Raw genomic sequence first — 23,637 nt, 5'->3', positions numbered from 1 at the left:
TTCAACCCTGCGCTGACTTCCCCGCCCCTTGCAGTCCGCAGCAAAAAATTATGTAGGCGAGGTTTTAACTAACAATGAAGAGTTTTGTTGTCTGCCCTATTTTATCTCCATAAGTTGTGTGAGAGTGCGTTTGGTAAGTGTTGCATATTGCTAAACACAAAAATGAAACAAGATTAAATAAAAATACGACCGGGAAACGTGGTCGGAATGGAATGGTGTTACACTGGTGTAACGTCAGAAGGGAAACTTCACTAGCTTCTGTTCCTGTCCTTAATGTTTTCGTGCTGTCTCGGATACTGCTTATCTTCGATTATAATTCGTGCTTTAAAGTAAGGTTTTGACCAACAGAACCACGTAAGAATGATCCAGAGGCTCGCTGTTCTGCTACGGCAGAGGCGGCCCGCACCAGCCGGGTTCCGATACGTCTCCTCGGGCTCACTGAACCTAACGGTCCCGCTGAACTTCTGGGCCGGAACGAGAAGAACAGTCACAGAGGGAAGCGGTGGGGAAAATGTTTATGAACCTGCCACAGGTAATCCACTACAATTTCAAACAGTAAAATAATAAAAAATATATATATATCCGTATTTCACATTATATAACTTATTGCGATGGACTTTGTCCATCAATAGGTCATGGTGGAAGGTGAACTCTGGTCTAGATTTTTCACATTGTGAAGCTTTTTTTTTTTCTGCATCAGAAATTTCTCGTACGTTTTAAGCAAGGTATCATCAGAATTAGAAACGGACCACTGAAACACTGTTTAGTCACCAGCAGGCTTTAACTTGTGTGCACTGTGTGTTTCACGTGTTACATTTTGCCAACAGAAATGTATTCCTTCTCAACAGAAAGGGGATGTACAATGAAACACGAATCGCAAAAAGTAGTACAGCAAAGTCAGATTGTCAAACAGAACTTGCATTTATCCCAAGTCACAGGTTTGTGTTTGTATCTGGATGCTGTACCATATTGCAGGGCGCGTCCTGTGCAATTTGAAGTCGTGTGGTGCTGCAGAGGTAGATCAGGCTGTGAAGGCTGCCAAGTCAGCATTTTGTCACTGGAGTAAGATGTCTGGGATGGAAAGATCCAGAGTCATGATAGAAGCTGCCCTAATCATTGAGGTCTGTTTTTCATATTTTATGCATTTTAGTGTTCGATCATAAGTTATATTATGTAATGTTTTGCCAAAGTAATAATTTTTAGCAAAATTTTGAGTTCAGAGGCATTTTTGAGGCACTTGCATAAAATAATTTGGAAATACTAAAACTGATCTGAACTCCAAATGTATAAATTCTATCAATCAAATTACTAAATTAGTTGTCTTTAAGGACTCAAAATACAGATTTCTGAGTAATGCTGACTCTAAAAAAAGATATATAGATTAATTGCTGTCACTTTTTCGTCTACAGCAGTTGAAGTGTATAACAATACATTCTACACCTCTAACAGAGCTTTGAAAATCAAATTTCATTTGTATCCTGATAGCTGAAACCAACAATTTCCTTCGGGATAAATAAAGTTGTTCTTATCTTATCTTTTCATTCTGACATATAATTGAATTCAGCGTGACACTCAATTTTGTTTCCTAGATTCAACATATCTCTTAAGAAACATGCAACTAATATTTTGACTGTCTAGTTGTCGAAACTTCACTGATTTGTCGTTAAACCAGAATAATTCAGGTTTTCTTGCACAGAACAGGAGAGAAGAGATTGCTGAAATGGAGGTAATCAACAATGGAAAGTCCATCACAGAAGCACGCTTGGATGTGGACTCTGCCAGACTATGTATTGAGTACTTTGCTGGGCTTGCTAGCACTCTTGCAGGTCAGTGCACTACATTTATTTCAACATACATGGTTCTAAGGTTCAGGAGACTTAAAGAAAACTAACAATGTAACCTATATATATTTTGGGGCAAAAGTTTTAAATGTTATCTTCAGTGTTTGTCCTTCATATCCAGGCCAGCATGTCCAGCTGCCTGGCAGATCCTTTGCCTACACACGTAGGGAGCCTTTGGGAGTCTGTGTAGGCATTGGTGCTTGGAATTATCCTTTCCAGATCGCTGCCTGGAAATCAGCTCCAGCTCTGGCCTGTGGTATGGGATGCTTCTAAAACTTTGTGAATTATTTGATTAAACTACAGAATATTAAGACCCAGGGAGTCTTCAAAACTACCAGCAAACATAACATTTTAATAAGACATTGTTTGAATTTAAATTAATAGGTGTCAGGTATATATAACCATGAAATTACACCTAAAATTTTCAAAAAAGTAGTAGTAGTATCATATACATTTCTATAATTATACATTTGTCCCTCAGTGCTTCTTTAACAATGGCTTGGGGTAAAAGTTTGGGAAAGTTGCTACCAGCCTTCATCAACAAAACCACTGACTTTATTGTTCATCTCTCTCTCTACAGAACTCCTGCATTTCTTGAAAAATCTTTCCACAAATTATTTTTTAAAATAATGGATGGCTATACCGACACATAAGTCAAAATGCTATCTCCTTACCTTAGATGTTGTTCAGTTCTATCTTGAGCACATCCAGACATGCCATTTCACCTGTAGATGGCAGTAAGGAAACAGAAACTCATTCAACTGACTAGAAATTATGGCTGTCATTTGCCAATGTAAATGGTTGACCACAGTATATATTGGTCTGCTCTTCCTTAAGTATGGTTTTAGCTCAGCGTTTTCTGCACACCTTTGGCTGCCTTAGCTCTTGTTTGCACTTTCATTTCTTAGTTCTTCATTTGCACACTTCTCCATGCATCACCTTCAATAGGCAACTCCATGGTGTTCAAACCTTCACCCGTAACGCCGGTAACTGCAGTCCTGCTGGCAGAGATCTACGCTAAGGCTGGAGCTCCAGAGGGACTTTTCAATGTGGTGCAGGGCGGAGAGATGACTGGCACATTACTCTGCCATCACCCTGATGTTGCAAAGCTGTCCTTCACTGGGAGTGTGCCGACAGGCAAGAAGGTCAGGTTTACTTTCAAGTCTGCCTTCTCATTCTTAATATAACTTAGTCTTCTGCATTTTGAAGTCACAGTAAAAAATGAATAAAAACAAAAAACTCACTTCCACTTAGATCAGACATCTGTCATTTGTAAGTAGACAGAAAAATAGATATTCTCTTCTCACCTCATAGATTATGGAAATGGCATCCAAAGGGGTGAAGCCTGTAACTTTGGAGCTCGGGGGAAAATCTCCTTTGCTCATCTTCGAAGACAGTGACCTGGAGAATGCTGTGAGGGGTGCACTCATGGCAAACTTCCTATCTCAAGGCCAGGTAGCATGTGCTTCTCTAGATCATCCAAGTCCGTTTTTTTTTTGTTTTTTTTTTTTCATTTTGACTCCTTAATGTGGCAATATTCCTGTTTAACCCAGGTTTGTAGCAACGGCACAAGAGTCTTTGTTCACAGAGATATTCTGCCTGAATTCCTCGATGAAGTAGTGAAGAGGACCAAGGCGATTGAGATTGGAGACCCACTTTCAGAGAGGACCAGAATGGGGGCACTGGTCAACCGGCCACATTTAGACAGAGTCCTGGCCTTTGTTGATCAGGCAAAGAGAGAGGTGTGTCTGATTAGTATCATTTAATGAGTTTCACAATTACTCTCTACATGGTCACTCGCAGGAATATGCAACATTTCCACACTCAGTTGGGGGTGGGGAGGTGCCACAAACTTTTCAGCTCAACTCCACTTACCTAACATTGCATGAAACTGTTGAGAATTAAATTAGATAATCAATAACAATGAATACATGAATTCTGAAAATTGCATCAACATTATTACACTGAACATTATTAATGGCTTGACAACATCCCACAACTTTTAGAGTTTTGTTTCTAGGGAGCAACAGTATTGTGTGGAGGTGAGCCTTTTGTACCATCAGACCCCAAACTCAGAGACGGATACTACATGACACCGTGTGTGTTAGGTAAGAATTTCTTTTTCTTCTCAATGTTTTGTGATTGTTGTTAGCCAGCCATAATTAATGTCTTGGAGCATTTTAACCTTCTCCAGGCAGATGTTGCAGATTTGCGACAGCCAAATATCAGATTTTTCCTGCAACTACAACTTAATTTGAGCCTGAGAGGGTTAAGAGCTTTTTGAGTGGTTGGTTAGGTATCTTAAGGCTGATTGCACAGTTTTTATGGCGTAAACATTTGCATCACACAAAGCAACACAACTGAAGACCTGAGGACACAGTGAAAATAATACATTTTTACATATTCAGTGAGGTCTTTGCAGACTAGCGATAAGTGATTTTTTTTTAATTCAATGACTGACACTACATCAAAGGGCAATTTGGTCTCCATTGAAATTAATATCATAATTGTAATGCAGTTATCATTGAGTAATATTGTTGGGAGTGAAGTTAGTTAAGTGAGTTAACATTTGGACACATTACCAGAATGAGAGAACATTATTTGTCTTCAAGGTGGAACTGGTGGAAATGTCAGACCAAAGTAAATGTTAGAATGTGGTTACAAAAAAATGGAATATGATGATGTGCTGATTCTCAATTTGTGTGTGTGTGTGTGTGTGTGTGTGTGTGTGTGTGTGTGTGTGTGTGTTTTTATTCCCAGGCAACTGTACAGATGAGATGACGTGTGTAAAGGAAGAGATCTTTGGTCCTGTTATGTCTGTGTTGTCCTTTGAGACAGAGGAGGAGGTACTCCATAGAGCCAATGACACCAACTTGGGTCTTGCTGCAGGGGTTTTCACAAGGTACATTTTGTTTTGTGTACATTCAACAACAAGTACTAAGTACTATAGACAAGGACACAGTGTAATAAACCTCAAAATTTAAGACTTGTACAGATCAGCATAAATACTTGCTTCTTTTTGACCTAAAAAAATCAACCCAGAATCTTTTTATCCACAGGGATGTCAAGCGTGCCCATCGAGTGGTCGAAAACCTCAAGGCTGGTTCTTGCTTTATCAATAACTACAACATCACCCCAGTGGAAGTTCCCTTTGGGGGCTTTAAAATGTCAGGTACAGTTTGCTTCTTGGGAGTAGAATGTTTAATATTTTTATTCAAATCTTTTATCAGTCAGCTCAAATGTGGAAAGGTTTGTTTACTATTATTAGGGTGGATAGTTGTTATCTAAGACTATGCTGTTTAGTTGGGTTACATTGATTTCATTATCATGGTAGTAAACTTCATTAGGTTAGATGAAGTTGTTTACCTATGTTTTTAACAAAGCTACTCAATCGCAAATCAGACACCAGTCATGTTATTCTAACTTAAACAAAACTGACTGATAATAAACTAACTGATAATATTTACCAGGGATTGGGCGAGAGAACGGCCAGGTGACGATTGAATACTATTCTCAGCTGAAGACAGTGTTCGTGGAGATGGGTGATGTGGACAGCCTCTTCTAGGAATCAGCGATCCTTATTGGGTTAATGAGACAAAACAGCTGGACCACAACAACACTTTCATCACTCAGAAGCATCTATTCAGAATCTGAATTTATATTGATTAGCAATCAGCCTCAAAAAAGAAAGATGACTAGTTCCAGCCTCAAAGTGAGCCTGTCTATATTTCTTTACCTGCAAAGCCATAAGCAAGTTATAACACATTTAGCCGCAAAAGGCAAAGAATAAAACAGCAAGTTTGGTAAAAAAAAAAAAAATGAAATTATTATCATTGTTGCCACATCTTTAAATGAAAGATATCCTTTTATTTTGAAATGTCATGTACATAGAAAAAATACTAATAATTAAGGAACTGTCAAAAAGCGTTTACAGCTTATTTTGAACAATACATATCAGTATATTTTTATAAACACAAAATACTTAAGAACATGACACTTCAGAACTTCATCTAGAATGAAAATCTTGCAGGAGTTTGAGACTTACAATACAAACTCTGAGATTCACATTTTGCCTTGTGGGTAGAGCTATTTATGTAATGAAAACAACCAATATCCGTGTAACTACTATTCTGTTGCATAGCAATGTTGAAATAAAGTGAAGAAAAACTTCCTGTGTTTTCTCAGACCATCTCATTGTTGACTCCTGTGGCTACATTTTTCTCCTCATCCTCCCCTTCCCTTTGGTTGAAGGATTTCTCTGATACACAGAAATATTTTTTTAGTCTGGTTTACTACTGCTTTTGTGTCCTTTTTTTTTACTTTTGTATTATGTAATTCATGTCCACAGCATTTTATGCCCTGAGGTCAAGTTTACCTTAGCCATGGGTCTCTTGGGTTTTTTGAACTGTGCAGACTCTGCATAAAGTACAAGCAACAGTGAATTAATTTAATTAAAGGCAAGCCATGTTAGAATTGCAAGCACTTACCGTCTTCAGAGGGTAGCTCATTCTCTGCACTGATTTTTTTGAGTGGAGTCTGAAAGAAAAATATATGTTACGACAGATTTACTGTTATATTTAAATTAGGGCTGATGGAAAAGATTTTAACTCTCCCAGTGTCAAAGAAATGATTATTTGTGAAGTGTGAATACCCCTCCTCCCCCATGTTGCCCACTTGTATCTGTTGATACTTGAAAAATCTATATAAAAACAACATCTTCATGTGAATAAACTAACCTCTGGAACCCACCTTGATTACTTTTTTCTTTGGAGGGATAGAATTAGAATCCTGCTTGGTAGTCTTCAATTGGTCCTCCTGGAGCTTTTCCAAGCAACCATACTCAGCTGACACATGCACTTGTAGCGTGTGGAAGTTGGTCTCGACCTCACCCACCCTGAAATGAACTGCTGTGCCTTCAAACCACAGCCTGTCACATTCCCCTTCCTTGAAGCCAGGAGGTTGGTATTCAGCTGGGGTAACTTTGAAAAAAGAACATTTAGATGTTTTCAGAATTCATCGCAAAAACCACCATTCTCAAAGTATGTTTTTCTTTGTCATACTCTCATCATAGTAGTATAGCTTCATGCTGAGGCGGATGTTGTCAGGAAGTGCGTTGAGGTTCTGCATAAGCAGAAAAAGCTTCCTGATGAGCAACACAGAAGCTTTCTTGGTGTTTTCCAATGTTACTTGCATCTTGGTGTTGTTCCTGTGATTTTGCATTGTAATTGAGTCACAATAATAACATTTGACTTAAAATATGATATATTCATTAACATAAAACTTCCATACAAACCTTACAATGTCCATTTCTGGCCCCCTTTCAGTGTATTTGAATTTGAACTGATAGGACTCAATTATGCACTGTTGAATGATAAACATAAGTATCCAATGTTCAAAGAAATGCAAACAGTATATTTCTGTCTATCACAGAGTACAACGAGTCCAATGAGTGCAATGAAAAGCATGTTTGTTTCCAGTAAGAGTGGTTCAATACTATTTTAATTGTTTATGAAAGGCTTTGAATGCAGCTGAACACACCCTTTCAGAGGCTTTTCAAATTAGTTTTTTTTTAATATATTTATTTTCAATGGGTATATTATTTAACTAGGTATGGTGTAAAACATTTTCTGGCTTTATTCTGATTACTGAGGGTCATTTTTGCTGAGTTTTAGACAATTTTGTGCAAGTTTAGAATGATGATATTATTGAAACATTTTTAAACGCAATTTAGTGCAGATTTATACGTAGTTTATTCTGTTCTACTAAATCATAATCAGATGTTTCAGCATTGAGTGAGAACTTACATTGGGCTTATCTGGATTGGTGTATACCTACAAATCAAAAGTAGTCAAAAGTTTAGGCAACAATTTTGTTTGATTAATTAAATGTAAAATTTGCTGTACTAAAATGATTTACTTACACCAATGAACACAACCTGGAGCTTTAAAGAGGTCAATATAAATGTATATTAGTACAAACAAACTATATGAAATGATAATATTTTCAAAGAGTCTTAAATGGTAAAACTTACATATTGCTTCTCTAATGCATCAAAGCATCCCATTACCCTGAACAAACCAAGATTTGATCAAATAACGTCATGACTCAACATAACTTATAATAAAACTTAAGATTATCTAGTTTCATATAGTGTATGTTATGGATGATGCCAGCATATGAAATAATATAAGGAATCATCCATAATAAATCTGGAAGGTTGATGGCTCTTTAGAATTCAACAATGGCAATACCATTTCACTATTTTGCTCGCTCCTGGAGTGCTGCAGTCCTCATGCAAAACCTTGATGCATAAATCTGTTGAGATAGTCAATAATAGGTATTGTAGCAATAGGTAAGATCTACATTTATATTTTTGTTATAGAATTATGGGACCTTGATGCAAATCTTACCATTGTGGACCATTTTTTCTGACATACCTATTCAGTAATAAAGACTCTCGTTCTGAAAATTAACTTAATACTACAACTAATAATGATAACAATAATAATAATACAATTTATTTAAGGTGCCTTACTTGACACTCAAGGACAACTTGCATGCAAAATGTGACCGATGTCTGAAAAATTTCGCGATTTACTTTCTAATACATCAGGTATATTACAAGCATTGCTCACCTTCCAGATATGCGGATCGGTAGGCCTCCTCTGGAAAAATCCCCCGAAGGTAAGTGATGGAGGAAATAGCCACCGCCATCATCCTTTTCACGAAGAGGACAGACTGTTGGTCGGTCTCTAAGTTGTTCGGGAACAACCCCACCCACTTCGAAAATGAATAATGAAAACAAGTTAATATTATTAGTAGAGACAGTGTTTTTAGTAGAGACAGTATTTTAGAGAAACATCTTTGTGAGGTCAACTCTGAATTTGAGGAATTTGTCACAAGTGTTCTATACGGTGCGGACTAGATTACCAGAGTCAAAGCGAACTACATCTCTTTGTTGTTTCGTTCTTCACAAAACTAACAAAAATAAATATGTCGGCTAATAATATTCTTAGATTCAAACCTCATCGGACACCTGCTTCCTCCTCCTGATGCATGTTGTTCCCGCTGCCATTTCTCGGCTCAATCTGGCTAGGGTGTGCTAATGCTAGTTGCGTTTAACGTTCCAGGACCCTAACTTAAGACGTGAATACGGACTCGAAGCTTAAACCGTCAAACGTATGGACATTAATGTTATTTAATATTTGGCTCTTTAAGGCGAGTGTTACTCAAAACTCAACCAGGTAAGGCAATCAAGCCAAAAGGGTAACTACAATGACTAGCTACGACCGCACAGCTACATTACGTCATCGACCTTTCCCGCCAAACAAACCGGGTAGCCTCAGCCTTGACATGTATGAAGGACTGCCTTCAATGGCGATTCCAATAGCCAATGTAATATCAATTATATTATCCGATCATTTTAAATAAATTAGGAAACTGTTAATTATAAAAAAAAATCTTACATCTAAGAATTCAGATGTGCTTTTACCAGTTAAATTCCATTGCCTGCTTGTTGGCTGTATCCTGGAAAAAAAATGATGAGAAATAAATAATTGAAAAACACAGTAAGCCAAATTATGATTTTTATCTGTAGTTTTATTTGACAATATTCATAAAGAGATGTGATAACTTTAAAGACTGTATAACCACCAAATATTGTTACATTAAGATTAAGGCCTTGTGTGAACAAGAAAATGTAACATGTTTTTAAAAATAGTCCTTTATTGTGATTTTTTTTCTGTAAAAAAAAAAAAGGAAAATTGGACAAAACAGATAAAGAGGCATTTTTGGCTTTATTCCAATACAAATGTCTTTCAGGTCCTGTGTTCAACAGTAATGAAGAATGGCATCAAATAAAGAAAATACAGTTAAAATACCAAACAGCAATAAAAGTACACAAATATAAACTTTGGGCACAAGTGCACAATTTACTTGACTTGACTACAGGAGACACAGACTGTTCACAATGACATCTCCTGACCAGTCTTCTTCAAGCACAGTGGCTGACATATAATATATTCTCTTGAAACGCTATCTTTATGAAATCTACACCAAGCAGCAGACTCTGGCCATGGACTTATTACTGCTTGGAGAAGAAATCTTTACTCTTCTGGATGTCAGGCTTGATGGTGTCACTTCCTGGTTTCCAGCCAGCTGGGCAGACTGAAAAGATAAAACATTTAATGACTCTTGGCCAAGTGGACTGAAAGGTAAAGATGTACCAATATGTGGCATAAAGTATGTGCAATTTATTGCCGTGCACTACTGTGCTTCAACAACAAGGCCGTTTAAACCTCTTCAAACAAAAGCAAGTCCTGATAAGATTGACAAATAATAAAATGAGAAGTACAAGGGTCGATATAATAATGAAAGTACATTTGGGTCACAGAGTTTGGACCATATGTGAGAACAGCACAGCATATTCCAAGACATTTATTAATCATGTTGATTGAGAAACTCTCATAGAGCAGGGCAGTTTCAGCGCAAAACATCCTTGCATGTTACCTTCTCCGTGTTTGTCAGTGAACTGAAAGGCCTGGACCAGACGCAAGGTCTCCTCAACAGAGCGTCCAACTGGAAGGTCATTAATAGTGATCTGTCTCAGAATCCCTTTGTCATCTATGATGAACAAACCCCTGGAAAAACAGTAGGAAATCAGTTTTCATCTTTCATGCTGCTCTAAAGGAACAGTGTGCATTGGTTCAGGGGTTAACCGCATCCCCTAGTGGCTGTACTCAAGAGAAGAGTAGTATTTGAGTATGCTTTATAATTTAGCAAGAAAATTTACAAAAATGTTTGAAAACCTTGATTGAATAAAAGATAACATTGAGTTAGTAAGGAATAATTGCAAGATTTCTTCCTTAAAAAAATCTGAAAAATACTTTTTTTAAAAAAAAAAAAAGGGCCTTACTCTAATTTACCATACACACAACATTTATAAAGTGCTACACTATGGAGTTTCCCTTAATCTATTTTTGTTAACTCAAGTCACTTCCCACTTTCAGGACTGGAGCAACCCTCTGTAGTTCTTAGACTGTGAGCGGCACAGCTTCATAATGTAAACCCACCTATAGGCAATGCCTTCATCCTCCTTCAGGACACCATAATCTGAGGCAATACTATGCCGGGTGTCTGATACCAGGGGAATCTTCATGGTGCCCAGACCACCCTGCTTACGCGGCGTGTTGGTCCTATGAGAACAAAAGATAAATTATGAACACTTTGCAAAAGTCAAGCTATTCAGAGGGGCGTTGTGATGTCAAAAAACCTTTACATACCATGCAAGATGGGAGAAATGAGAGTCAACAGAGGCACCAATGACCTCACAGCCAATCTTCTTGAACTCCGGGGCGGAATCACTGAAAGCGATGATCTCAGTTGGACACACAAAGGTGAAGTCCAGTGGATAGAAGAAAAAGACGACATATTTCCCTGCATTCAAGGGGAAACGCATATTGAGAAGGTCATGTGACTGTGCCTCTGTTGTTAATATACCTTGATTATTATTCATGTCTTCAATTGTGTAATGAGAACCATTCTACGTGTTCAATACATTATGGCACTACAAAACCATTAACAACAGTCTGGAGGACACCATCATCAAAGCGACACCACTACTCAAAACTGAATGAGAAATATTGAGGTACCTTTGTAGTCCGACAGCTTCAAATCCTTGAATTGTCCATCTGGCATCACTGCCTTGGCAGTGAAATCAGGGGCTGGCTTACCAATTTGGGCTTTGCCTGCAGACATCTTAGATCTGATTGAATCGTAGAGCAGATACTCAGTTAAAAAACACTGGATTTTGTCAGACACAACACAAGGCACTTCTGCATCTACAGGATGTCTAAACAATGCCATATGTAGAAAAGCTACATATTGCAAATCATCCCTCAATATCCCAAAACCTAAAATACACAAATTTATATATATACATATTAATTCTTCTTCTTCTTCTTCTTCTTTCGGCTTTTCGCGTCAGGGGTCGCCACAGCGAGTCAACCTTCTCCATCTAACCCTATTCTCTGTATCTTCCTCTCTCACACCAGCTACCTTCATATCCTCTCTCACTACGTCCATAAATCTTCTCTTTGGTCTTCCTCGAGACCTCTTGCCTGGCAGCTCCATTTCCATTAATTACAATCTAATAATCAGGGAAGGCAATAAATCCTCATACTTAAGAAAACGGATTACAGGTTTGTGACATTTTACAAGAACGTTTAAAAAAATAGACAAAGACCGATAAACTGGTTGACACGTTATGAAAACCATTTTTCTCTGAGAAAAAGTGTGCAACAATTATTGAGGTCATTTGAACACCATGCATTATTTGCATTGAATATAAAATCAGTCATGAAAACATGTGGAGGATAAATGTTAACTAATTACGGGATAAATAATCCATTGCTTTTTCAACAAAAATATGAGCATTGGGAAGTTAACTTGTAAAAAAAAAAAAGAGGGATCATTTTGTCGCCGCAATAGCTTTTTGTCACCATCCAACGTCCGATATTATTTCTGCTCGGTCCGCCCCAGTTTCTTCACATCCGTCAGAACCGTCAACCTCTAGTGTATTTTCAGAAGTCCTCCTCTTTCACATTCAACATTTTCAAACTAATATTAGGAAAGCGTCGAACTCAAAAGTAACTTTCGGTTATACTGCACTTTCGTTTTCTGAAAGATTCGCGAGCCACCGCGACTCCAAATGAACATATAATAACTCAAAAATCTTGGATTATGCTACGCCACTTGTTGCATGTCATTAATTTTTTGGATTGATTCCTGTGGTTTAACTCAAAAAACAAACCAGAAACGATGTCTTCACGTTCAATTCATACATTTAATTTAAATATTACTTACTTCAGCTTCGCTCGCACACGTCGAGAACCGTCAAGAGGAGGAATTGCAGTCATCCACGGCGATGGGGGAATTTATAGCACTACTCACTTCTCGCGATAGAATCGCATAGAACGTGATTACAACTCACTTTGGCTCAATTCTTAAGTGATTACGCAGCATGACATTGCAGAATTCCACATCTAATAGTAAGGAAATTTTCCGATGCTGTGAAACCATTTCAAATCTTTTGAGTAATAATGAGAGTGCTGTTGAACGTTGTAAACACCGGGAATTTAACTTTTACAGCACTGGTGAAATTAAGAAAATTAAAAAAAGAAAAATCCTCACATTTTACTTGTTTGTGTTATGGTTCTGATCTCAGGAAACATCAGGAGGAACAACAGAATGTTTCTATTCCCAAGTGTTTGAAACTTAATGTAAAATCTAATGTGGATGACTTGCACTTTCCTAATCCCCATTAAAACTGGTCAAAGAGTCATGAGCTTCAGTTATGTGACTCAAGGTTGAGCAGACATCAAACAGAGAAATGTAGTTGAATTTCTTCCCTTGGATATGTCTCCCCCCTCCTCCATGAGGCTTCTTAAGCTCCAAACTTAAGACGCCTTAGAACTGAAGAAGCTGAAATGTCATAAAGAGAAGAAATTCAAGTCCAGTTTGCACAAAAAGTTTCGACAAGAATTAACTATGACCTGTATGTCTGCCTGCCTTCAGGTGCAGCTTCAGAGCACTCTTTTAAAGATTATTACACACTGACAACATGCCAAAATTAGAAAGCCAATGTCAATTATTTGATTTAATTTCCTAAAGCCCATGCTAAATCATGCTGTGTTTAGTATTAGTTTCACTTTGACTGGATGGTTTCCTTTTTATCCCACACCCACTCACACATCATGGGAGAGTAATTTTCCAGGGAAATATTGGAATTGTTAAGAACAGAGAAGTTTTCTAAAGCCTATTTAAGAAATAGTAACACTATCCATAATTAAATTCATTTAAACTATTAAATTAAAGATTTGAGATATGCACAGTCATTATAATGGCCATTTTCCTCAATTTTTGTCTTGGCCTATAACTGCCATTGTATTGTATTTTCAGGAGGACTCATTGCATAGGCATGCATTGTTGCATCATTTTGTACTTCACCTGTGGATTAAAGGAAGTATTTTTTCACTGTCATGTCCTCCTTAGTAAATCATTGTCACCATGTTTAAAAGAAAAAAATATTGGACTGCTAATTTCCTCTTTTTTTAGTGTGCAAATCTCAGTGTTACATCACAGAGGTTATCAATTTTCCTTCACAAACCTGGGGGAAATTAGGTAAAACATAAAATTCAGAAGTGTTTTGGACTGAAGTATGTAATCCCAAAACCAGAAGCCTCAGAGAAAAAGAAAATATTGCAGGCAGCTAGTTCCTTCTGGACTCAATTACACAATCAAAATGTAGATGTACTAAAATAAATTAAACTGCATGGATGTTTGGGTTTTTTTTTTTTTTTTTTCAAAATCAGTATCAATCTGTGAGCTCGAAGGAACCTGGATGGGTTTTTCTGAGCTTCCATTCACAGTGAGCGTTTAACTGCCTGTCCTTCCATGCTGCTTCTCTTCACTGTCACCCAGTGATGTCCTTGCATGCTGTTGTCATGGGTACCACATCAAGGATCAGATAAGAGGGGGAAACACACAATAACCCCCGTTAGAAGCCCAGCATAGATGAAACATTGCCCTGAGTTCATCTCCTATATCACAATAAGCCCATAATTAGTACATCTGCTCTCCTGCTGATTCCAAAATGAAGGGATGTTCGAAGGGGACTTCATGATAATCCCTGGAAAAATGAATTTAAACAATTTTTCAGCTAGCTCGGAGAGATTAGTCAGGTTGCTGCAAACTGGAGGCATTTTTGGCAGTGTGTATGAAGATTTAATAAATATATGGATTCTTTTTATGGATTGTGTTGCCTCCCACAAGGACAACATAATCCTACTGTTTGCAGATGACAGGAAGGGGAAAAAACAATCTACAGGATGGAGGTGGCCAGACTGGTGCCATGGTGTGAGGACAACAACCCCCCCTTAAAAAAAATAAGACAAAATCAGACGATAGTGAATACGGGGAAAGAGAGAAGACCTCATCAGCCACTGTTCATCAGAGATCTTGAAGGGCGAGCAGTTTTAAATACCTGGGTGTCCACCTCATCACTCAACACAACACAGACATTTAAGAAGGCTCAACAGCAGCTGTACTTTCTGAGGATGCTGAGGAAGGATGGCATGTTGGGTTTGCCATTTGTTATTGTTGAAAGCATCTTTCATAACTGCATAACCGTATGGTACGGCAACACTAATCCTTCAGACCACAAGCGCCAGCAGCGAGTGGTAAAGACTGCAGAGAAAACCACCAGAACTCCACTGCCTTCACTACAGAGTATCTACCACTGTAGAGTCCACAGAGCTGTCTCCATCGCCAAGGACAAACCCACCTCAAGCACGGATTGTCCAAGCACGGATTGTTCACACTCATTCCCTCCATCTAGAGTTACACAAATGTGAAATATAGGGCGCCACGATTGAAGAACTCGCTCTTCCTAACTGTCATTGGACTCCTAAACAAATGACAGTCAATAGCCATGTTCTACCTCAAGACAATGAGATGCACCTGATTGTTCATTTCTCTTAACATTCAGCACTGCCAGTGCCATTTAACTTAACTGTGCTGAGATTGCACCTTGTGAGTTTGCACGCTCAAGCTGTGCCCAACTTTGAAGATGTCAATCTGCACTTTCACAACTTGGACATGCTGTGAATATTACTATTTATATTTATTTGCACTGTTTACATGTCTCTGTACTGTTTACATCGGTCTGCAACAATAAGCTTATTCTTAATTGCCACCTATCTGGCTTCACTGTGGACAGCAAAATAAGAATATCATTGTACAGGGAAACACATTTCCAGACTGTGCAAATGACAATAAACACTTTGAATCTTGAATCATCTGGGCCATTACAGCCAACATTTTGCAATACCTTTGGGCAATATATGTCGACCAGAAAAGTAAAATATGACTACTTCCCTTAATTACTCATGTCATGTAGTTGAATTAAAAGAATCGGTTAAGGTTTTCAAAATGAATGCTTTTAATTATCTAGATGAGATCTCTAATCTCTACAGCTATAAAAATGTGCTCAAAGCAGGTCAGTGTAATATATGGGTAAATATTAACACATTTTATCAAAAGATAGTAACAATATAAGAGCTATATACACATACTGTCTCTTCTTAACTATAGTTATCAATCTATAATCCTGTTTACCTAAACATATCAAACTATGCCTTTAACATGCGAGAAGATAAGTTGAGAAGATCCTATGGTAAACTGTTTAAAAAATAAATAAAACCTTTTATCTCATCATAGCAACAGTCGCTTCCTTTCAACTACAGTAAATAACACAGCCGCAGAAAGAACAAAAGTATTAATCTGTGTGTGATTTAAAGAGCGGTAGTTGGGGAGTTGTGGCTGAATTCTCTGAGATATGATCTCCGTTGAAGATGTGTCTCTAATTGTGTTACTTTGAGGAGGTTTGAGTGCATTTTTCATCCTGGGAGACTGATTGGACTCTATGTTCAGACATGTCTTACACCATGGAAACAAGGGGAGGAGCTCAGAGGGGAGCTGGACAATCACTGTCATTCACAGCAGGATACGACAGTCCTATTCATTACAGCTGTCTAAACATGCACACACACACACACACACACACACACACACACACACACACACACACACACACATACATACATACGTACATATAAAGTCATCATTTTATTATTACAATGAGCAAAGGTGTTGATATTCAAAAATGGTTGAAATAAAGATATATGTAAAAATGACATCAACACAATTATTATTGTTATTATATTTGATGTTGTTGTTACCACTTCTGCTAATAATAGTATTTCAGAAAGTGCATTAAAAGAATCTAGGCTGTGCTTTACCATCAAGTGTGTAGTCAATTGTCGTATCAAGTGTAACTGGTGAAATGCCACTCTCGTGCACTCTAATTATTTAATGGTATTTAATGGTGTATTCATGTATGAACCAAACTGATATATGGTCTGCTGATATATTGTCTGCTGTATTTATTCATGGATTTTTTTGTCTTGCTATCTTTTGTCTTCTGCCTTTCTATTTCTATTTATATTCATAGTTATTTCCTTATTTTGACATTACAATTGTTATGCTATTGTGACAAAGGAATTCCCCCATGGGGATCAATAAAGTTTATCTTGCCTTGTCTTATATAATCTAATTATTAGAGGGCTGTCCTATCTTGTGTGTATCATTGTCCTGGGCATCTTGACTTAGAAAATTTCTAGAAAATGGGGTCAAAGTCGAAAACTGTGTCATTATTCTGCGGCCTCAAAAAATGCATTTAATTTTCAGAACAGTTTAGCGAGACCCATTTAGTTGGGTCAATCTGCACTTTCCCAAACTGCTTTTCCTGTGACAACAGGACAACATGCAACAATTTACATTTCAAATTTTACTAAGTCTTTCAACTTGCACTTCCTGTTAATACTATTTACATTTGTTTGCACTGTCTCCAACTGGTTACAGAAATATTCATATTATTTTTTGTTATTGCAACCTATCCAACTTAACCGTGAACAGCAAGAAAATAATTTCTTTGTACAGGAAAACACTTTCATCTATTTAATCAGTTTTCAAAACATCTTTCCTTTCATTTAGCAATCTGAGGTTGTTCTGTTTGTCCTAAATCACAAACAGAGGTGAGTATCTGGGTCATTGTAGTGGCTCAGGCCCGCGCGGCCTGCAGCTTTAAGAAATTTCCCGCGCCAGTTCACGAACCCGGAAATCAGACTGAATATTTGGCGGGAACTGAAGCGCGTGTAGTGAGAATCTCGTAGTTGGTCAGTCCAAGGGTACTCTCTGTCATTTATTGTTTACTTTCTGTATATCTCCGATTTAAAAAAAAAAAAAAAACTCTGACTCTGACTGTTTTAATTGCTTGATACGGTTGTGCGTTGTTGTTTTTATTTTTCGAAACCAAGTTATTTTTATTGTTTCTCTGGCGTCAGCTCCAGCGAACATGGAAGAGGCAAACAAGCTAATCGGCGTTGGGAAGGTTCACCTGGTGAAGGGGAAGGTGGTGGAGGCGGTGGCCGCCCTGCAGGAGGCCTGCGGCTTGCTGTGAGTCCAGTCGCCGCCGATTGCATAGCATGCTGTGTCTTGATCGCTTTCGTGCTTCCAGACCCATTTTGCATTGTTTTACTAAGCTCAAGAAATATTCTGAACCTCTCTGTAATGAAGCTGAAACACTAAAGTAAGGACGTAAACTAAAACTATGTACTTTGATTACACCATCAGCACTGATACAATACTTTAGTGACATCTTCTGTTTGCCAAGAAAGATAGGAGACGCAAAAATGCTTTTGTTGTGTTCAAAAATAGGAATTATATGTTAAGAAAAATACTGAATATTATCACAAATCCGGATTACAGTTTTGTAGTGTTTTGTAAGTAAAGGTGAAATAGGGTGCAGAACAATGTAGTTTTACTTGCTTTGCAAATTTTTAAAAGTATCTTTTATGTCCTATGTCTTAAAGACTGATGATTCTCACTTCACCATTGTTTTGCTTTTACAGTGCAAAAAAATATGGCGATACAGCAGAGGAGTGTGGAGAGGCCTTCTACTGGTTCGGTAAAGCCCTGTTGGATTTGGCTCGGTATGCTTTTTATTATTATTTATTTGATTTTATTTTTTCCTGTTGCTTCAGAGCATATGCAGGTCACAAGTGGGAAACAAAAAAATGAAAGTTTAAACCTGTGGTCTGTTGTAGGATGGAGAACACGGTCCTCGGCAACGCTCTTGAAGGCGTCCCAGAGGAGGAGGACGACGAGGAGGAAGACGAGGAGAAACCCAAGTTCCCAAAGAAACCCAACGACTCAAACATTGAAAGCACAGAAAATGTGGATGGTGAGAAATAATTAGTTGCATTTAGTGGAAGTTGTATTCATTTTTTGTGTTGTTGCTATCGTGTGTAAAATGAATGACCCGGTCTCTCTTCCACTGGGAAATATGAGGCAAATGTTTTTTCCTAATTACTGGATAATTTATCTGATCGCTATCTTACAACTACTTCTTAATATCAGGATGTCTTTTCTCACAGCAATTTCTGGTTAATTTCATTCATGTACTTTCCATTAATCAACAAAAACAGATTTTTACTTCAGAGGAAGGCGATGCTCAATTTTGTCAGAATGTTGTCTAGGTACTGCTACTGATTTTTTGAGTGTCGTAACAGAATCTACCAGAGATGAGTTGAGGGTTCAAGTGTACGACGCCATGGCAGAGAAAAAAGATGGGGAAAAGCAGGAGGCAGATACAAAGAAGGTCGAGGATGGTGACCAGTGCACAGTGGAAGAAAAGAAGCCCGAGGACAGCAAAGAAAAAGAAGAGGCAGAGGAAGCTGAAGGTGAGGCCTTTTCAAACTCTTGATTGTAATTGCATGTTGGCCAGTTAATCTAAACCAATCTGTCTTCCAGACGGCAAGGAAGAAGAGGGTGATGACGCAGAAATGGAGGCCAATTCAGACGGGAAAGGTGAAGGAGATAATGACGCCGGTGAAAAGGTACTTCAGCTGCCTGGTCTGCTGAAAGAAGTTTCCAGTACTTTTTTCAGCACATGTCAGTTTTGAACTTGTGTTTTTAGGAGAGTGAGGAAGAGGAAGAAGATGAGGTGGGGAACCTTCAGCTGGCATGGGAGATGCTAGAAGTGGCAAAAATTATCTACAAAAGGTTATTTCAGACGTAGACCGTGATGCAAATCTTTTTGTTTGTTTCCTAATCGAACAGGAATTGATTTTATTCTTGTTTCCTAACCAGGAAAGACACCAAGGAGGATCAGCTGATGGCGGCACAGACCCACCTTAAATTAGGGGAAGTTTCAGCTGAATCAGGTACAACAAGACATCGGCGAGATATTCTGTGATTTGTTGTTACTCCAGATTAGTCATTGAAGTCTATAGACACTATAGTTTATTGTAATTTCCAGACTATTGAGCGCACTTGAATATAAGCTGCACCAGCTAAGATTAAATGTGTACACATATAGGCCACACTTGTCTGTAAGCCACAGGTCTCCATGTTATAACATGAGATATTTATACAGAAAGATGTTACACAAAACCTTTTGTTTTATTTTATTAAATACATACTGGTAACATTGACAAATATGTTCTGGAAATGCTTTTTCCCAAACAGTGCCTGGAACAGGGCTGATGAAAAAGATTAATGATAAATAACACGGGGAAAAGTCCGTCCGTATTTTTCTAGCCCCGCTTTCTTATCTGTCTTCCTCCTGTGTGTTAAAACCAGTAAAGTGGTCTTTTTCAGTGTTGGAATTGAACAGCCAATGAATTTCATGGTGTTTTCATTGGTGCGATGTGACAAGGCTAAACGTTTTGGGCGGCATGAAGCCCATTAGCCCCCCCCCCCCCAATCCATGAATTAGCTGCATCATTGTTTAAGCTGCTGTGTTCAAAGTTTGTGGTGAAACAAAGAAGTGGTTTATAATCTGAAAATTATGGTAATCACTTTTAAGTAACATTTTTAAGGTTGAAGGTTCACAAAAGACCTCAAGAGGTAATTCAGTAAAATTTTAACTTTTGACTCCTGCAGAAAAATCAATCAACCTTTTTATATTCTAGTATTTAATATCATACCTTCCAATAAATATTGGCTCCATAATATTGGATTTGATTAGTTTGAACTGTTTGTATGTTACAATTTTGGTACAGCTATTAATTTGAATACATAGGCGTGAATCACGTCACTTAGGTGTTGTGACCAATAACTGGGATATTCTATTTCTCTGTTGTCCAATACCCCTGCTTAGGGTGACCAAAAAATTATGTTAATTTGAATTTCCGACCATGTCCACTAGAGGGGCTACCACGCAACTATTGTACATTTTCCAACATGGCTGTCATAGTGTGAGTTCAGTTATGTTCCACTGTGTATAATGTAACCCTAATTATTGAGAACATTAGTAATGCATGTACAAAACCAATTGCATTATTGTCTTATTTTTAAACATGTTGATTAGTTTCTATGTAAACTCAGCCAGTCAGAATTGTGACGATCGTTCACGAATCCTTTCTTCAGACAGAGCTTTCACAAAGACTCTAAATGAATCAATGGGTTTGACTCTAAGACATAGTAGATGCAGGTGACCACTTACAGCAATAAGAGAGCATTAGGGTACAACCTGCTGCACCAGTAATTGTCCTGTTTTTGTCCTTGAGAAATTGGTATTAATTGCGGTGTCCCCTCCAGGAAACTACACACAAGCTCTGGAGGACTTCAAGGAGTGTTTGATGCTGCAGAAGAAGCATCTGGAGTCAGACAGCCGCCTGCTGGCTGAGACACACTACCAGCTCGGAGTGACATTCAGCCTGAATTTGCAGTACAAAGAGTCCATCGAGGAGCTGAACAGCACCATTTCTGTCATAAACTCCAGATTGGGTGAGTGCGCTATGATGAGATGCAATTCTGCAACCTGAAAGCATTCAAGTGTATCTGGAAGTTACCCAAACCTCGACTTGTTTCTGCTGCAGGCAATGGCTCCAGTGCCTCAGTCTTTGTAATTCACATACTAACATGGCTGTTTTGTGCGGTAGAGACACTGACACAGCTTATTGGAGGCTCTGATGCTGATGCGCTGCCAGCCGAGCGCAAGGAGATGGAAGAGCTAAAGGCTCTTCTGCCAGACATCCAGGAAAGGGTGGAGGATGCCAAGGAAGGGCTGAAAATGTCAAGTGGAGATGCTATGGGTGTTGCTAAGTCAATGCTGGTGAGTGTTACTTTTGATTTGGACAGAATTATCTGATGTAATGCTCAAGTTTCTTAGTCACATACTTAGTGTTATTGAATACATTCAGATCCCTGAGTACTTCTATTGCAAGTCGTGTGTGCGTGCGTGCCTGCGTGTGCGCGCACAGAGCAGCATATTGTAAGAATCTAAGGAAAATTAAGACTCAGTCTTTCACCAGAAAACCATCTCGCTCTTCCATTTTCAGGACGGAAGCTCCGCTTTTACCAATAGACATGAAGACACTTCCTCCATTTCAACTGTAAGTTGCACGTTTCAAAATATACACCCATTTTTAACTGTAGGGTTGCATTATACTTTTTTTTTTTTTTTTTTTTTTTTTTTCCTTTTTGCTGCTGTAATGTTTTATTATTTCAAACCCAGACTAACAGCAAATCTGTCTGCTCTGCCAACGGAAAAGCCGCCGCCACGCCTGTTTCAGACATCTCTCACTTGGTCAGAAAGAAGGTGAGGCTGCCCAACGCTGTTCACGTACCTTTGTGCTTTAAAACCTTCCTTCTGTGTGTCAGGTCTTACTTAGGTCTCTGTGTTTCAGAGGAAGCCAGAGGAGAGCCCAGTAAAAGAGCACATGGCCAAGAAAGTGAAGGAGGAAGGTCAAACAAATGGCACGCAGGATTCCCTCACAGAAGTTAATGGACATGCAAACAATGTGGAGGTAGAGAGGTGAGAGGTGGCATTTGAAGTCATAATGGCAATAAGTGTTTTTAAAAGCCTCTCAGATTCATGATGGACGTTTGTTGGTGGATACTACTTAGAATATGTTCTGCCATATCTGATGGGCCTGACACAAACTCCTCTTCTGTCTTTCAGTAAGTGAAGATAAATTTCGACACTGATTTTTGTTTTTTTAACCCAAGATAAAGGAACAACAAGCTCTTTATGTTCCTATACTTGATTGTTCCTGTGATATAACTTTGTATGATTGTGTGGTTGTGTTCATGTTGATTCAATAAAGACTATTTTTCATAAATCCTTGCAAAATGCCTGCATCTTTCCTTTGGGTTTGTGTTTTTTGAATATTTAAGTCGGTTAATTTCCTTATTGTTTTAATTTGGAGAAATGTCATGAAAGAAGCTACATGTGCCAGAGATCACTTTTTATAAAGGGATTTGTTGGGTATTCCCAGGGGACCTGCACATTCCAGCAAACATCACAAAGTTTCCAGTTGTGAATCTAGGGAAGCAGCCAAATGTCCTGAAAAATTATTAAAAACCGCCCACTTTCCAATTACAACATCTATATCCAATAACATCTGAAAGGGCTGATTTATCCAATTGGTCAATGTATTTTTTTTCCCTAAAAGAAAAACCACCTCATTTTAGAAGAGCTCATTTCGTATTTCTTATGAACTATACTTCTTGAGCATTTTATTTTCTCTGATAAGACTGAGCATGTTGGCTTGTGATGACTGATGAAAAGCTTATTCTTTTCGTAGAGGGGAACAGACAAGTATTTGGGTTTGATCCTTGTCAATTCAGCAAAATGTTCCTGGAAAATGATCTCTCAGAGTGCGAACCCAGTGTTTAGTAAATTGTGGTGCCTGAGTATCTAGCATAGGTTTAAACTGACTAAGGGATATTTAGGCCAGAAAAGTCATAAATATAAATGAGCTGACCAGTCTGGTGGTAGATGGTTGGTCTGCTGAGTTACCAGACAAAATCCTGTGGGTCTCCACTCTTCCACCAAACTGAGAATAAAATGGATTAAAAAAATGCCTGACTACTTTTGTACTTGTCCCCAGGTTAATCTCCGATTTATTCCATTTCAAAGTTTTGCACCTTTACTGGTGAGCAGCAGGGAGCCCCTTGGTTCAGAACTACAGCATAGGGACAGGTGTAGATAATTACCCTGAGGAGGTCTGATGGTTTTAAGTCAAAAACTGGAACCTGTGGGGGGGATCATGTTGTTTTTAGTTTTTTCACAGGCTAGAAAAACGGATTAGTTAGGTTAATAAATAGGAACCTACATTGGGTCACAGCAGTTTGACACCTAAATGGTATTTGGCCATGTTTACATTAT

At 38.3% G+C, this 23,637-nt stretch overlaps 4 protein-coding genes across 5 annotated transcripts; 2 read left to right on the top strand and 2 right to left on the bottom strand.

Moving 5' to 3' along the window:
- The first annotated feature begins 19 nt into the window (after positions 1-19).
- aldh9a1b (aldehyde dehydrogenase 9 family, member A1b) lies at positions 20-5,660 on the top strand. 2 transcript variants are annotated; one of them, XM_086172792.1, is made up of 12 exons: positions 20-133; positions 349-532; positions 976-1,121; positions 1,697-1,826; positions 1,963-2,097; positions 2,790-2,986; positions 3,156-3,296; positions 3,395-3,583; positions 3,862-3,949; positions 4,602-4,743; positions 4,901-5,013; positions 5,312-5,660. In XM_086172792.1, the coding sequence occupies exons 2-12, from the start codon at positions 361-363 to the stop codon at positions 5,404-5,406; spliced, it is 1,548 nt and encodes a 515-aa protein (XP_086028918.1). In that variant the 5' UTR covers positions 20-133; positions 349-360; the 3' UTR covers positions 5,407-5,660. The 2 variants fall into 2 exon arrangements, with proteins under 2 accessions (XP_086028918.1, XP_086028917.1); XM_086172791.1 differs by having other exon boundaries at positions 1,673-1,826.
- A 294-nt stretch (positions 5,661-5,954) lies between these two features.
- On the bottom strand, positions 5,955-8,916 carry zte38 (zebrafish testis-expressed 38). The gene is made up of 12 exons (XM_086172793.1): positions 8,866-8,916; positions 8,477-8,621; positions 8,093-8,156; positions 7,873-7,909; positions 7,762-7,782; positions 7,646-7,672; positions 7,135-7,202; positions 6,902-7,047; positions 6,591-6,820; positions 6,329-6,377; positions 6,217-6,257; positions 5,955-6,099 (listed from the first exon to the last, which is right to left on the bottom strand). Exons 1-12 carry the CDS (start codon positions 8,914-8,916, stop codon positions 6,052-6,054), a joined length of 927 nt encoding a protein of 308 aa, XP_086028919.1. The 3' UTR covers positions 5,955-6,051.
- Positions 8,917-9,548: 632 nt separating this feature from the next.
- prdx1 (peroxiredoxin 1) lies at positions 9,549-12,759 on the bottom strand. The gene is made up of 6 exons (XM_086172830.1): positions 12,705-12,759; positions 11,492-11,604; positions 11,123-11,276; positions 10,913-11,035; positions 10,350-10,480; positions 9,549-10,007 (listed from the first exon to the last, which is right to left on the bottom strand). The coding sequence occupies exons 1-6, from the start codon at positions 12,755-12,757 to the stop codon at positions 9,925-9,927; spliced, it is 657 nt and encodes a 218-aa protein (XP_086028956.1). The 5' UTR covers positions 12,758-12,759; the 3' UTR covers positions 9,549-9,924.
- Positions 12,760-17,645: 4,886 nt separating this feature from the next.
- On the top strand, positions 17,646-22,564 carry LOC147219179 (protein HGV2-like). Its single transcript, XM_086172829.1, has 12 exons — positions 17,646-17,915; positions 18,371-18,451; positions 18,566-18,702; positions 19,031-19,201; positions 19,272-19,357; positions 19,438-19,523; positions 19,611-19,684; positions 21,063-21,251; positions 21,407-21,579; positions 21,806-21,859; positions 21,982-22,065; positions 22,154-22,564. Exons 1-12 carry the CDS (start codon positions 17,815-17,817, stop codon positions 22,283-22,285), a joined length of 1,368 nt encoding a protein of 455 aa, XP_086028955.1. The 5' UTR covers positions 17,646-17,814; the 3' UTR covers positions 22,286-22,564.
- Positions 22,565-23,637: the final 1,073 nt, after the last annotated feature.

This window comes from Fistularia commersonii, chromosome 25, assembly GCF_037954325.1.
Source record: "Fistularia commersonii isolate RoL2024-O1a breed Wild chromosome 25, RoL_Fcom_v1.0, whole genome shotgun sequence".
NCBI classification, from domain to species: domain Eukaryota; kingdom Metazoa; phylum Chordata; class Actinopteri; order Syngnathiformes; family Fistulariidae; genus Fistularia; species Fistularia commersonii.
This window is presented reverse-complemented; position numbering and strand designations above follow the sequence as displayed.